Source organism: Aspergillus heteromorphus, assembly GCF_003184545.1.
Source record: "Aspergillus heteromorphus CBS 117.55 chromosome Unknown BO70scaffold_25, whole genome shotgun sequence".
Taxonomy (NCBI): domain Eukaryota; kingdom Fungi; phylum Ascomycota; class Eurotiomycetes; order Eurotiales; family Aspergillaceae; genus Aspergillus; species Aspergillus heteromorphus.
In genome coordinates, this window is record NW_020290430.1 from 459,614 (window position 1) to 474,087 (window position 14,474).

The 14,474-nt window shown below is 54.0% G+C and overlaps 6 protein-coding genes across 6 annotated transcripts; 3 read left to right on the forward strand and 3 right to left on the reverse strand.

The window, feature by feature from the left end:
* Positions 1-517: 517 nt before the first annotated feature.
* Positions 518-2,458, forward strand: BO70DRAFT_381779 (fungal specific transcription factor domain-containing protein; the record flags this gene model as incomplete). The annotated part of the gene is made up of 5 exons (XM_025545495.1): positions 518-522; positions 555-576; positions 703-1,517; positions 1,562-1,818; positions 1,860-2,458. The coding sequence occupies 5 exons, from the start codon at positions 518-520 to the stop codon at positions 2,456-2,458; spliced, it is 1,698 nt and encodes a 565-aa protein (XP_025396688.1).
* Positions 2,459-3,163: 705 nt separating this feature from the next.
* On the forward strand, positions 3,164-5,176 carry BO70DRAFT_373322 (uncharacterized protein; the record flags this gene model as incomplete). The annotated part of the gene is made up of 6 exons (XM_025544908.1): positions 3,164-3,244; positions 3,721-3,861; positions 3,906-4,089; positions 4,207-4,757; positions 4,794-5,063; positions 5,144-5,176. The coding sequence occupies 6 exons, from the start codon at positions 3,164-3,166 to the stop codon at positions 5,174-5,176; spliced, it is 1,260 nt and encodes a 419-aa protein (XP_025396689.1).
* A 1,163-nt stretch (positions 5,177-6,339) lies between these two features.
* On the forward strand, positions 6,340-7,689 carry BO70DRAFT_114476 (LLM class flavin-dependent oxidoreductase). The gene has a single exon (XM_025537906.1). The coding sequence runs from the start codon at positions 6,529-6,531 to the stop codon at positions 7,621-7,623; it is 1,095 nt and encodes a 364-aa protein (XP_025396690.1). The 5' UTR covers positions 6,340-6,528; the 3' UTR covers positions 7,624-7,689.
* Positions 7,690-7,754: 65 nt separating this feature from the next.
* On the reverse strand, positions 7,755-9,809 carry BO70DRAFT_297469 (transcription factor domain-containing protein; the record flags this gene model as incomplete). The annotated part of the gene is made up of 2 exons (XM_025539570.1): positions 7,755-8,437; positions 8,561-9,809. The coding sequence occupies 2 exons, from the start codon at positions 9,807-9,809 to the stop codon at positions 7,755-7,757; spliced, it is 1,932 nt and encodes a 643-aa protein (XP_025396691.1).
* A 740-nt stretch (positions 9,810-10,549) lies between these two features.
* On the reverse strand, positions 10,550-12,005 carry BO70DRAFT_320394 (arrestin family protein; the record flags this gene model as incomplete). The annotated part of the gene is made up of 5 exons (XM_025540475.1): positions 10,550-10,861; positions 10,912-11,319; positions 11,377-11,698; positions 11,748-11,891; positions 11,941-12,005. The coding sequence occupies 5 exons, from the start codon at positions 12,003-12,005 to the stop codon at positions 10,568-10,570; spliced, it is 1,233 nt and encodes a 410-aa protein (XP_025396692.1). The 3' UTR covers positions 10,550-10,567.
* A 942-nt stretch (positions 12,006-12,947) lies between these two features.
* BO70DRAFT_364786 (putative thiol methyltransferase) lies at positions 12,948-14,178 on the reverse strand. The gene is made up of 2 exons (XM_025543900.1): positions 13,588-14,178; positions 12,948-13,448 (listed from the first exon to the last, which is right to left on the reverse strand). Exons 1-2 carry the CDS (start codon positions 14,092-14,094, stop codon positions 13,110-13,112), a joined length of 846 nt encoding a protein of 281 aa, XP_025396693.1. The 5' UTR covers positions 14,095-14,178; the 3' UTR covers positions 12,948-13,109.
* Between the last annotated feature and the right edge of the window lie 296 nt (positions 14,179-14,474).

Here is a 14,474-nt window from a genome sequence, read left to right on the forward strand (position 1 = left end):
TCCGAATCCCGATGCGCTCCTCCCACCCCGTGCCTGGCGGCGAAATTGCACTAGCATCTAGGTCAAAAGCCATCACTTGAGGAATGCAGTCTGGGGTTAATATCGGTGTTAGGACATAGGGTACCCTGGACTCATGATCCACATCCGAAATCTCATTCTCGCTGAAATGGAACTTTTTTTCTAGGCCAAGAGCCCCCCTCCCGATGTATATCTCCTGTGGCTGAATGCGCCAAGTTCAACTCACTAGATTCTCCATTCACTTTATTAGCCAGGGCTGTAATTGAAATCTAGTTTTCATTCCCACGAATCACCCCATTACCTAAGGCGATGGATAAATCATCAATTGTGGTGCATGCGACTGGAATTGCCTGACATAGGGAGACAGGCTCCCCGGCGGCATCGGGCATCCCGAACCCCGCCTCGTGCCATGGCGGGCGGCGGAAGGACGAAGGCCGACTCCACCCTATTCTGAAGACTACGAGCCTCCTAATCTCCCTTCTTTCCTCATCGGCCCCGAATGCCGTGTGTCAGACACTGTCTCTGTTGGCTAACAGGAAGTCGCACAATTTGGAATTAGTAGGGGCATAGTGAATGCGCTGTTGACCATGCCGCCCGATCGCCGTGCAGCGACTACTCAGCGGTACGGACGGGCATGTACCTCCTACCTGCTGTGCACTGATGAAATGGCTAATGGATAGATAGGCCTGTGGCAACTGTTCACGATCGAAATGCAGGTGCGTCATCAAACCTGGTGGCCGGGGCTGCGAGAGGTGTTCTCGTCTGAACAAACCGTGCCTGCCCGGCGACTCGACTCGCGCCCTCAACGCCCAGCGAAACAACCCTATCGCCCGTCTGGAAGGAAAATTGGATGGCCTGGTATCCATGATGAGCGGTGGTCATGTCATGTTGAATATTACCCCGCAAGCAGGTGGTGCTGATCATCTTACTCCACCTATTTCCACCTCCAATGCGAGCTCCCCCTTCTCTTCCACAACTGCAGTATCATCGACTGCGGCCCCATCCCTACCCCTGGACCTATCCCCCGAAGAATCTTTAGCAAAGTTTCGCACCCAAATGCTCAAATATTTCCCTTTCTTGCATCTTCCCGCCGATGCACAATGGCTGCGCCGAGAACGACCGTTCTTATACCTCTGCATCATGACTGTATCTTCCCCATCAACGCAGACAAAGCTTCAACTCGGAGAAAGAATCAAGCGGACTTTGACGGACCGCATTTTCCTCGACAATGATCCAGCTGCTGTTAATATCGATCTACTTCTCGGCCTCTTGACATTCCTTGCTTGGGGCGAGGACCATCTCCTCCACGGCACTGCGGCGAGAGTGTCGCGTTTCACACAATTGGCCATGACGTTGGTGTTCGATCTTCGTCTCAACAAGCCACTGCCAGATGATCCCAATATGCTCCCTGTCGGGGGAGACTGCGTGATCCCCAAAGCTCCGACAAGATCTCTCGAGGAGAGACGTGCTGTTCTGGGGTGTTTTGTCATGAGCTCGATGTTCGTTTCTCGTCCATGCGCGCGTGCTTGGCTGACTTTTGTAGCGTTTCTTCATACTTCGCGCAGATCGATACCATGCAGTGGACGTCGTATATGGATGAATGTCTGGAGGTTTTGAGCCAAAGCACGGAATCCCCGTACGACGAGATGGCTGCACACCAAGCCCGACTACAGCGTATCGCGGGGGAGGTTGAGAGCGCAAAAGGTACACAGAACGTTCCGCCGGCCTTTTATCTGTCTGCTCTTCGACATAAAGTGGATGAAGTCAAGGCACAAATCTCACCAGGCTTGGAGCGAGAGGGTGAGTTTGATAAGTCCCGATATCTGCCCTCTTACCCACAGGATCAGCGCTTACCGATCAACTAGAGATCCTCCTGGCTTCAATCTATTACACAGAGATAAGCATTCTCGGCTTGGCCCTGTCGAACCAAAATCCCCCCGGCCCTGGCATTCAAAGAATCGACTGTCTCTACACCTGCCTCAACACGGTCAAACTGGCCTTTACAAATTTCTTCACGATACCTCTCGTCGAGTACCCCGGTATCTCGTTTCCCTTCTTCACACAGCTCGCTCGCTACCTCATCGTCCTGTTCAAGCTGTCGACTCTGAGCGATCCCGCCTGGGATAGAACTCTGGTGCGGTCAACGGTTGATGTGCTGGAAGTGATGGACCGATTGATCGGCAATATCGAGCACGCCAAAGGACCTGCCGGCGAAGAGTGCGCGAGGAACCCGCTGGACCGAGCGACGAGGATCTTCGCGTCGGTGAGAGCTTGGTGTGCTGCAAAACTCGCGGCCGTGACTGTCAGAGGCGCACCGCGCGGTGATCCAGGTTGTCCACCGGTTGGGCACAATGACACGCAGTTGGATGCGCTGTTCCTGGAGGATATGTTGCTTGGAGATGGTTTTAATGTATTCCTAGGGGGTAATGCCGTTGGCTGACCGCTTCACTATTGCAACTATCGTGAGCTGATCGGCCTGACCCTGGGAGTGTGTTGGCAGCGGCCTGGGCGTCGGACGGGCGGCGGGTCGGCGGGTTGGCGGGGTAAGCGTATTACCACCAGCGCCGTGGATTCGCGCTCCTCCAATATGGAAGTAGTTTACCGCCCCAGGGGCTGCGCCGTAATCCCCTTACCCCAGATGCACGGCTGTTTGTCGCCTGGCCGCCGGCGACCGGCTTCGTGTCTGCGCGTTGCTGCGGCCCCTTGGCCACATCTTTTGCCCGGTCGCCGCGAGCGGCACCGTGGACTGTCCTTATGGCTCACGTTCTGATTACATGATTAGCTCTATTCCATGAACGATAAAGCCCGTCGGCCACATGGTAGAGCATGATGACACCCGCGCCCTGATGCACTCGCGCTGGCGGTCGGGTTTCCGGGGGATGGTCTCGATCGGAGGAGGGCATCCTACGCGGGCATCATGTTTGCCGGCCGGATTGAATGGATTCGCCCTGCAGCCCCTCTCGCTGGCAGCATTGCCGCCCATCTTTTATTATCAGAATGGGACGGGTCAGCCTCGCCCTTAACGCCAACGGTCATCGGCAGGACACGCCAGTCATCGTTCTTGAGCATGCCCCTACCGTTATTTCAAAAGACCACCCCAATGGCCGAGCCAACGAGATCATCGCCCCGGTCGAGGTTGCCAGCTATGCCTCCTGTCTTCTCACTCGGCTCAGAGATCACTACCACACGGACCGGCTGTTCATCGCTGGGGATACCGCACATCTCAGTCCGCCGAAGCGGGGGGGTCAAGGGTCCATGTCTCTGTCCGGGGCCCTGTGGCGGACTTTCACAAACCGAGGGGAAGCGCCCGGCACGACTGATGCCCTGCTGATATTCGCGGGGCAAGTCGGGATTTGCATTTTCTTCTTGTCTGCTGCAGTTTGTTATCTTCTGAAACTAGTCAATCATTGGCCACAGTCTCTCGTTCTAACAGGATCCCAACCCTTCACGGACATATCTGGCGAGCGGATCCTGCATGCAGGGTTGACTGTTGGCCTGCAGGGATCCTAGCTTGGTTTTTCGAGATCCTGGCTGATCGCCATTGTCAGGGTTGATGGTGTCATGATGCGAGGCATAAGATACATCGCTGGGTATCACGGTCTCTTCACGGTCCGCATCGTGAGATATCTCAACAGTATAATGGCCGAGTTGAAGAACGAACGTATCGTCGCAAGCTCGGTGGAGGAGAACCTGAACAATCAGGAAGTCATCGACATCTCCGTCATCGACCCGATTTTGACCCGCAAGATGGCACGGGTGAACGAAGCCATTGACGAGATCGGGATGACTCCCTTCCAATGGAAGCTGTTCTTCCTGAACGGATTCGGATACGGTGTTGACTCGGTATGCCGACTCGGATACCTTTTGCCTCTGACTGACCGCTCCAGCTACTTATCTCGTGTCAATCGATTGTCCAGTCTGCTGTGACGCAGGAGTTCGACAGCCCCAACCCGCGCATCAAAGGGGTTGCCCTGGCATCCCAGGTGGGCTTGCTCGTCGGCGCGGCCACCTGGGGGTTTACGGCGGATGTCATCGGGCGCAAATGGGTCCTCAACTCCAGTCTTTTCATCTGTGCGATCTTCGTTTTGATAGCGGGCGCGATGCCAAACTACATATAGTTCTGTGCCATGTGAGACGAACATTGGTCCTATTGCATTTCTTTCATCGGCTAACATGTTGCCAGGGTAGCCATTTACTCCGCGGGTGCAGGTGGAAACTACATCCTGGATGCAACCAACTTCCTCGAGTTCTTGCCTGTCTCGCATGCATGGCTGGTCTCCTTCCTAGCCGTTTGGTGGGCCGTCGGCTACACCATCACCCGTTTGCTAGCGTGGGCATTCATGGCGACCTACAGTTGCGCGTCCGATGTGCCCGACGGGGATTGTCCACGGGCCGCGAACATGGACTGGCAATACTTGCACTTCACCTGCGGCACGCTCGTTATCGTGATGGCTCTGCTGCGGGTGACTCTTGTCCGGTTGGTCCAGACCCCGAAATGGCTGATCAGCCAGAATCGCGATGTAGAAGTCGTGGACGTGCTCTCCACTCTGGCCCAGCGGTACGACCTGCCATATACACTCACCCTCTCCGAGCTCCAGGAGCTAGGTCGCGTTCAGCACACAGGGAAGTCTGTTTGGTCTGCGACTAGACTTCGTGCACATCTCTCCGGTCTGGTCAGTACGCGCCGACTGGCGTACTCGACCGTCATGATCATCATCAACTGGCTGCTCATCGGGACCGTCAGTGCCCTGTACAACGTCTTCTTGCCGTACTAGCTCGAGTCTCGCGGTGCCGACACAGGCGACACTTCAACGTACGACGCCTGGCGCGACTATGCGATCGACCAGATCAGCGGGCTTGCGGGTCCAGGTCCAGCCATCGCGGGGATCTTGGTCGAGATACCCGGCATTGGACGTCGTGGCACCCTCGCCATCGGAGCTGCTATCCCGACCGCACTGCAGTTCGGGTACACTCAGATCAAAACCCCAGCGCAGAATCTCGGTCTCTCGGCTGCTATCACTGCCGCATCCGATATCTACTATGCGGTCATCTATGCCTACACGCCGGAGATTTTGCCGAGTGCGCACCGCGCGACTGGGTATGGGCTGTGCGTGGTTCTGAACAGACAGGGTGGGAGGCATTATTGGCGTTTTGGTAGGAAGCCATGCTAATGTGGAGACGACGGCACCGCTGTTCAGGGCTAGTGGATCTATAGAAATTCTGGTGAATTGTCCGGTCGTCCTTCAAAGTCTTGATTACTCAAGTAGGTTTGAAAGCATCGGCTCATCTCCTCACTTGGAGGACAGCTTATCAGTAAGCCTACTTGTATCCAATCCGATGCCATGATGATTCTACAGCATGTGCATTAGCGTATGCCCAGACGGGATTCGGCTTGCATCTCAGCTATTTTCGCGATTCTAGTGGAAGAATGAATGGTAAGAAAGCCAGCCGTCAGGAGAATTCGATTCCGAATCTCATCGGGCGGTCTGGGTGATCTTCCTCGGGAGTTCTTTGTCGTGCGGTGCAAGTGAAAGCATCGATCGGACGAAGCGGGAACCGGAAGACTACATATTCTGACTTGGAACTGGAGGTTGAAAGATGGAGAAATGTCCCAATATTGAAAACCTCGGACTCGAAGCCGTGATGTTGGCGATACCTCAGCGATGAAACGAAAGGCTGTGCATTGTGCATGAAGTCGTACAGGAAGGTTCGCTCAGGGAGTGAAAGTACCCGTTCTATCCCTTCGCGTCCAACACCAGGGTTGGAGAGCGAGAGAATGGAGTCTAGTTGACGAGACTAGGTCTGGGACGACCATTCTTGAACCCTACGCCTACATTACCGCTCAGCACTGATTTCATGTAAGGTTTTAGGCATACCCACCTTTTCATGCTCTCCATCTTCATTGCCTATCATCCTGAAGGCTCACCGTGAATCTGCATCTCAATTTCCCTCGTCAAGATTGCCTGGACTGTGATGTTGGGGGTACATGGGGGGGTATCCATGACGCCGCTCCCGACAGCATCCAAACGGGACATGATACGCCATCGCTCCACACGAGTATGCATTCAGCATCCAACACGGCCTCGACTATCGGCAAAGCACATCATCCTAGATATGGTCAACACGTTGTAGTCGTGATTTCTAAGAGTTATGATAACTCAACCCCCCTCAGGGCTGTTGCAGGCAACTGATGGGCTGATCCCGCAGCGAGGACTCCCATACACCACCCGGATAATGCGGCCGACTGCCGATGGTGTCAACCTTTGTTCGATTCACTTATCTCGAGTTGCACAATGCCGACCAGGAATGACGACTTGAAACACCCTGTCCGTCCACTCGGATGTCAGGACCACGCCCGGTATCGGGCTGTCGTGAAGGCGTGATCGCCTAGTGTCTCGCGTCATCTTGATATCCTGCGGGGTACAGCAACACCACCGCATATATACTCGCCACACGATACCAGCATATCCCACCACATCTCACCTTCTCATCTCCAGACCATCCCTCACCATGCCTACCGAATTCATCAGTGTCACCTTCCCCAACGCCTCCACTGAGGTCGCTCCCATCCCCAACGCGAGCATCGACCCGGACTACCTCGTCCGCTACGCCCGCTCCCTCGACGACTACGGCTTCAACTACACCCTTGTCCCCTATGACTCCTCCTCCTACGACCCCTTCACTATCGGCGCCACCATCGCCTCCGTCACCAAGAACATCAAGGTGATCATCGCTCTCCGCCCAAACACCCTCTACCCCACCGTCGCCGCCAAAGCCCTCGCCACCCTCGACCAGCTCAGCCGCGGGCGCGTCGTCGTCCACTTGATCGCCGGCGGCAGCGATGCCGAGCAGGCCAAGGAAGGCGACTTCCTGAACAAGGAGCAGCGCTACGGCCGGTTGGAGGAATACATCCGCATTCTGCGCCGCGCTTGGGAGTCCGCCGACCCCTTCGACTGGGAGACGGAGTACTACACATTCAAGGGCTTCACCAACAAGGTTCGCCCGACAAACGGCACTATCCCCGTGTCTGTGGGCGGGTCCTCGGACGAGGCCTACCGGGTCGGTGGCTCCCTGGCCGATATCTTCGGCCTGTGGGGTGAGCCTTTGAAGGAAACAAAGCAGCAGATCGACCGGATCTACGCAGAGGCCGACAAGGCAGGTCGTGCTCCCACGGACCGGCCGCGCATCTGGGTCACGTTCCGGCCCATTATTGCGGAGACAGATGAGCTGGCGTGGAAGAAGGCGCATGAAACACTGGACAAGTTGAAGGAGTTCCGCGCGAACGGCCTGAGCAGAGTCCCTGCCAATGCGCCGGCGCCGCAGAATGCCGGGTCTCAGCGGCTTCTGGATATCGCGGCCAAGGGTGAGGTGCAGGATCGTGCGCTGTGGTATCCTACTGTCACGGCGACAAATGCGCGGGGAGCGTCGACGGCGTTGGTCGGGTCCGCACAGACAATCGTGGACTCGATTCTGGATTATGTGGATCTTGGGGCGGACTTGATTTCCATCCGTGGGTATGATAATCTCAATGATGCCATTGATTATGGTCGCTATGTCTTGCCTCCGGTGCGGAAGGGGCTGGAGGAGAGATTAGCTGCGAAATAAGTGGTGGAGCTATCATGGGATATGTAAATAGACTTCAGGGCTTGATAGCATTCGATTTTATGTATATCAGAGCATGAATATACTGGTCATTAAGTGCGTTGTTTCATGAGACAAACGAGGCGGTAGTGCAATTATGGTTGTCCTTGTCCAGCAGGCTCGGGGGTGAAGATCGCAGAGTCCAGGAATCCATGCGGCAACGAAAGATCCAGAAAATCACCAAAAAGTGTATCAATGTCTGCAAACCCATCAAGACTTATGCCTTGCAGATGAGCTTGTTCCGATTCAGCAACATCCTCCGCGTGGTATCCCTGCATAGGGTCGGCGGGGGCTGAATTATTGAATGGGGCACGGTTGCTCTGAGAAAGATCGGATGACGGGGCTGAAATTGGACCCCTTGGCTGCATCGCGTGCATGGGTGTGGAAAGACTTGGACGGTAACCGGGGGTGCGCTCCTGGATATGGTGCAGTGCCTTTCGTCCCAAGCGTGCCATTGTGTCGGCAGAGGACCAGTAGGGACTGATAGTCTCCATGAGCGCGCAGCGGGCTTCGAGGTCGGTTTTGCAGCGAGTGAGGCTTGTCACCAGGTTAGTCGATCTGTATTGCTGGTAGGAAACACCCATGGATAGCCCCAAAGCGTACGGGACAATTGGAAGAGGCAACAAGCCGTCGGGGCACTCTGTGGCAACGATGGACTGGATCCGAATGGCGGCCAGATCCTGGCGGATGTGCGACGAGTTTGACGTTTCTGAATGCTCCACGCTGCGATTTCTGGCAAACAAAATTCCGACGGAATTGTAAAATAGCTCCAAGAAACCTAAAAGGTCGAAATTAGCATGATCATGGGTTTCAGACAATATATTGAAGAGGGAAGGTCACGTTGAATCCCCGGACGTGGCAAATAGGAAGCAACGTATGCCTCTAATTATGGAAGACATACCCAGTGTCGCAATGTCCAAATATTGGTTGACGTTGCCACCCACGATTTCATGGAAATTGGGGAAGCCCTTTTCCCATCGACTGTCAGGGTCTGCGGCCGGTCGGTAGAGATGTATGACGTCCGATAATAAATCGGAGATCGCAAACCAAATCTCGAACGCCGTCCTGGGACGTGGTTGGTTATTCCTTACTGCAGCCGGCTTTTTGACACCGATGTCGCTGTCCAAGAGAAGCACCGGGCGACCGCCAATGCAGGCATGGATCTTGTCCAGGGTCCATAGGCACCAGAAGAGCCCCGATAAATCCTGATCGGTGTTTCTGGGTCGGATGAGATGCAACCCCACTGTCTGAGCCTGATGGATCGCATGGCATAGGTGCATGGATGCTGTCTCGGTACCGTCAGAGTCCTCGCAATGTAGGGACATCAAAGCCATCACTCTGATTCGGGTGATCCTGTCTGTCTCCAGCCCTTCGTTGATGACAACGGAGAGGCCACGATAAATGTTAGAGCAGAATTCCCGCGACGACAAAACAGGACCATCTTCCACGAGACGAAGGTACGGAAGAGCCGCTCTGTCTTTTGCTGCCACCAAGCATATTGCTCTTTCGAGAAATGGCGACACTGGACCCTCGGAGTGATCGGCGAGGAAGATATCTTGGTCAACTATCGGCAGCATGTGATTAATCTTCGATAGGTAGATGGGGATCAGATGATGACGAGTGGAGGCTGGAAGGTTGGTGAAAGCGTTCATCGCCGACTCGAGCTTCCGTTGTAATTGATACGAGATGGCTTGCAATCCCGCCGATGACGAGATAGCAGCGCTCTGGGCATCCCTGGGGCGCGGTCCATTCTGGCTCGTATCTGGTGACGTGATCCATAGCCCGATGCGATCACGGAGGAGATTCGCATTCGTGGCCGCGTCGATTTTCTCTCTCATCAACGACTCGGGATTCATGGCACCCAGAAATCGCTCTGGCCGGGACATGCCCCCTTCCGTCGCTGGAGACGTGGGGCTGGGCCGGGCATCTTGCACCACGGCATCATCAGCAGGCCGGTTGAGGATGGATGGTGGGCTGGGTCTGGGCTGTCGATAGCTCCGAGAGACAGGTCGCGTCTGCGCCCGATTGGGGGTTGTTTCTGGATCTAGATGATGGCAGCGCTTCTTCTTCAGTTGACACCGCGGACAGGCGCGCAGTGCCCGCTTCCGGTGGCGGGTTTGCGGGGTCTCCGCCAGCCACGCGAGCTCCATGTCGGCTATGCAGAATATCCTGCCGGGATGTATCGTGGCTTGCTGGAAATATGCGGGATTGCCGACGGTCTTCGTGTGTTGAAGCCGCGAGGGTTGGCGAGAGGCGAGAGGCGAGGGTTCCGGCGCTGGGCGGCATCGCCAGAACGGGAAGTCGGCCGCCCCCTCGGCCCGGCGAGAGTGGCCAATGGCTGGCAGGCGGACCATCGTTGAACTCCCCTCCTGTCACGTGGCCACCCGGTCGGCATCTCGGGCGGTCCTTCCCGAAAACCAACGTGTCCCTACTTGTCTCAACTGGTAGCATGTTTTCGGCACTTTGCATTTGTTCGGGAATCCGGTTTGATCGATGTGATCGGAATTTGGTTCTGCTGAAAAACTAATTAATAGGACTTCTTTTCCCCGTTTCTCATACCTCCTCGAACGACAACAATATATATATGCGTTACATGTATATAGGGCTATCGACTGAAATAAAAGCTCATCTATCAAAACGGTGTCCAGACACCTGGATGGATGTGACAGGGCTAGTTCTGACACTGTCCACCATCCCAGGTAGCCAATAGGCGGAAGCAGCTGGTGCTACTAATTACAAAGCAGTCTGAGTCTACGACTCAAATCTGGCATAAGTTCATTTTGGAGAGAGGATCGGCTCAGATTAGGCAAAAGGCTATAGTGCCGTGACTTCAGGTGCTATTGTTACGCGACCCCGGGACGAAAAAGCAACCCACCAAGGGTATGTACATCAATCAGCCCTCGTCAGATTAGGGGGTTGGACTTGAAGGTCCAGAGCGGATTGCAGTCGAATAGCTCGGGACCTTGCTCAAACTGTCCCACTCCGCATACTCCGGTAATCCTTGATTTCCAGGGTCATCGGGTGATGTCTCGGGGAGAGGTTCATCAGGTGTCCGGTGCATGGTATGATCCTTGTAGTGCGGGAGGGGATCCGTCTGACCATTCCCTGCAAACAAGACGTGGTCGAAGCCTGGAATGGTGAAGTATTCACTTAGGGCAGAGGGAATCGGGAAATGAATCAAGATAGGCCACGTCAAGCTAATCTAGGCTAGGGTGAGTAGGAAGACCGTAGTGGGGAAGGTAGAATCCGCACCTCGGACAAGTGGCCATCGGGGTTGAGCAGGCCGATTCGGATGCTGAGAATATGGTCCACATGCAGGAAGCTGGTCCTCGTGCTCTGAAGGCATTGTATCGTTGTCCGGGGGAGTCGAAGTACGCGTGTCAGGCAATACCAGTGGCCGTCATCATCCGACAGGGTCTCGAATCCATCCCATTCTTGGGCTTGGTAATTGTCCTCCACGATAACACGGGACCGATGGCCAACTGGAGGTTGTGTTGACTTGTGAGACTCGATGACATGAGTGTTGATGCCATCGATGCGGATCCCTTTGACGAGGGGTATGAAGTGAAGATTGACCGGGATCAGGCTGTCGAAGCTGTACGTCCCGGATGGTATAGTGGCACGATATATCACTTTCTGCGGCCATACTCTCTGCAAAGTCTTTCGAAATTAGATTTCTCTCAATGTATTGCTTTGTTGGTATGTCTCCTAACTCACCTTTGACACCGGGAATAATACTGACTGGTGTATCCTGCACACTCTAACGGGTTTCACGACATCGAGATTCCCTCCTTTGGTGGTTTGAATCTGTGCTTTGAGGTGGTATCTGATATAGCAGTCATCGAGTCCTTGAACAGACTCTGGGGTCTCGCTGGAGAGACAGAAGTCAAATGGGAACTCATGATTCCCAGCTGGTACATTGACAGGTGCTGAACTTCCAGGTATTCGGAGAAAGCTCCAGATCTGATGCATGAAGACTCTTTCCCCGAATGGGATCTTCCGATGCTTGATAATAAATTCGGGGAAGTTCTTATCCCAACTTTAGGTCACATTAGCTTTGAATATGGCGCGGGGAAAACATTTCATACTTCATGTAACGGAAGCCCTGAAAATGAACCTTAATGTCCTTGACGCAGAGTGGTTGATTCAGGCACAAGAGAATCTTTCCCAGAACATGGTAATATCTAGCCGAATCATCGTCTCCAGGGACCCATACAAGATCACTCTCAAGCCTAATCGAAGTCAGCAAATATTTGCTATCGTGGGGTCTTATGTTATTACCTTATATCGAAATAAGTTGGGGCACTCGGTGGCGGCGATGGCCCTCGGAATAGATTTAAGATCATCCTTCATTGCGTGCCAGTTTGACAAATTTTCCTGCCAGTAAATTTTGCCCTTGGTGTTTATATCCAGAGGATGCCAGGATGACACCACACCTGATTACTCCTTTGGTCGATGCCGCTGTCAGGACGGGCGGAATTCCCCTTTCGGGGTTGCCGATGGACATTGAAAAAATCCAGGCCTGAGACTGGACAGACCTAGGAAGTTGATGGCTCATACAATTTCGACCCAGGGCCTTTTCAAAACCCCAGCTAGGGTGCGTAACTATATATCCTTATTTAAGTAATCACCTGGTAGCGCTGCCAACTGCCATACTCTAGGTCAGAAATGCCCCGCAAGACATTAACAAACGACGTACTCCCGCCGCAAGATGTGAGGCTGACTCAATAGATCTATCTAGCAACATTGATACAATGAGAAACAAAATTCTGTTACAGAATTTGAAATTGGTGACTGTTTCCTAGGGATCCAAAACACATCACATACCATATCGATCGAGGCAAGGATACTCTACTGCAAGCTGCTGTGTTCGTCTCGTATAACTCGCTCACATCACACATCACAGTGGCAAGGGGACAAAGATCTGCATGGTACAATAGCAAACCTCCTTGCTGTGTGGTGCATTGACCGGGGTGTCTATAATTGGCCTGCCGGATATATTCTCCACCTCCACATCCCATGCATGCCCTCCAAACGAGCGTGCATCCGAAGATCCGAGCTCAACAGCAAGTCATTCCGCCATTTGATACACATGGAAAATATGTACAGGGATCTTATCGATGGTGGGTGAGGTTTCAGCTAGTTGCATTCCGCTGACTAGCTGTGGCGTGATTTCTCATGCAGTGTACCGAGCTGGGCAATGGACTGTAACCCTTAGCTTGAACTTTGTCTGTGGGGTATGAACCATTGCACGCCCTTCCACCCTGCAGCCGGACGGGAACACGAGGCTGGAATCTACTGGCCAACCGCCTATATCATTTAAATTACTCGATAGCACGGTTAAGCAGTCAATGGATGCAAATAATAGTTAGAGCGCGCTCCCCATGTCATCCTACTGGATACAACAAGGTTCAATTTGCTGATCGCCGGGCCAGTTAACTGCTCTGCACTCAGACTGCATGCTTCCATACGCTGACCCAGTCCGTATCTCTTCCCATGGGATGCGATCGCACGGCCTTCCAATGTGCAACCCGCTGTAGGCCAGGCCCCCCTCCCTCACAGCGCTCCTTCGGTATGCCCGCTTCCTCGTACGGGATTTCCTGTCCGGGATGACCCAAATGTGCGACATAGACGGATGAAGGCATTGCAAATGGCGGTCCACCTTGGGACAGGGTCTTGAAAGTCGGAAACTCGACGCAGATCATGACACTGCCAGGAAGGGATGCAAGAAGGCTGCAAAACCGTAATGCACATGCTGGGCGGAGCGAAGGGGCCAGGGCGCAGAAAAACTGCGTGCTGTCAGTAGAGGGCAAAGGCAGCTTTGACCGTTCCGGTTCCTGAGCACGCAATGTATATTCGGGATTGCGAAGTCCAGGAACAGGAACCTCATGAGAGCCACATCGGAAGAGAATGACATCGAAGACCTACCGTGTAGTCGTATATGAAGTCGAATTTTCCGACACCATCAGCGTGCGCGACCCACGCGTCGTCGAAGAAGTCCCCCGCGATGAACTGGGCTTTTCCACGACCGATCGACTCGTCACGCACGGGATAGTCATCCAAATGCTGTGCTGCCCACGATTGGGCCTCCTGCACTGCCTTGGATGACACCTCCAAGCCGTACGCGTCGTAGCCTAGGCTTGATAGGAGAAGGACGTCATAGCCACGGCCGCATCCTGGGACAAGTGCGCGCTTACGACGGCGCTCGCCTCCGTCATCGACGAGGACACTGTCTCCAACGAGATCCTGACGGTCCCTCATGACATCGACAAGCGCGGGATTCGGCACGCCTTGGTCCCAGGGAAGAAAGTCTCCCGCATCCCACAAGGCCGCCCAGCGGTCGTTCGCAGGAGGCCCCTCCCCACCGAAATGCTTCAGAAGACGTAGTTTATTCTCCTCAATACCAGGGTCATGTGGGGGAACTGGTCCAGCCATGGTGGAACTAAAGGGTGTCCTCGTTCCAAGAGAAAGGAAGGAAATAGAAGTAAAGACTCGGTAGTAGAGCGATGGAAAGATGAATGAACCCGATGTCCTGTCCAAGATAGAGTCGAGAAAAGGGCGCAATTTAACCTGCTCGTGTCTCCACTATTCCGGTTCTGTTATTCTCAGTACCAGTGCATGATACCATCACCAAAAATCCGATATCGAATCAGAAGACTGAACCCAGATCACCGACACCAAGGTTTGAGGCTTGCCTTTGAGGCCGCCCGCTATGCTTGGTCTCTTTCCTATCTGGTCCCCATGCATCTATTGCTAGCAGCTTCTATTGGGATAATTGCGTAGTCGACATCGTTATCTAGTCTCAGATGATACCG

Excerpts from the sequence above, each read along its gene's own strand:
- BO70DRAFT_114476 (XM_025537906.1), top strand. The coding sequence starts at position 6,529 with ATGCCTACCGAATTCATCAGTGTCACCTTCCCCAACGCCTCCACTGAG.
- BO70DRAFT_364786 (XM_025543900.1), bottom strand. The coding sequence starts at position 14,094 with ATGGCTGGACCAGTTCCCCCACATGACCCTGGTATTGAGGAGAATAAA. Across the intron at positions 13,449-13,587 it reads ACTTCATATACGACTACACG|TTTTTCTGCGCCCTGGCCCC; the intron begins GTAGGTCTTCGA and ends GACAGCACGCAG.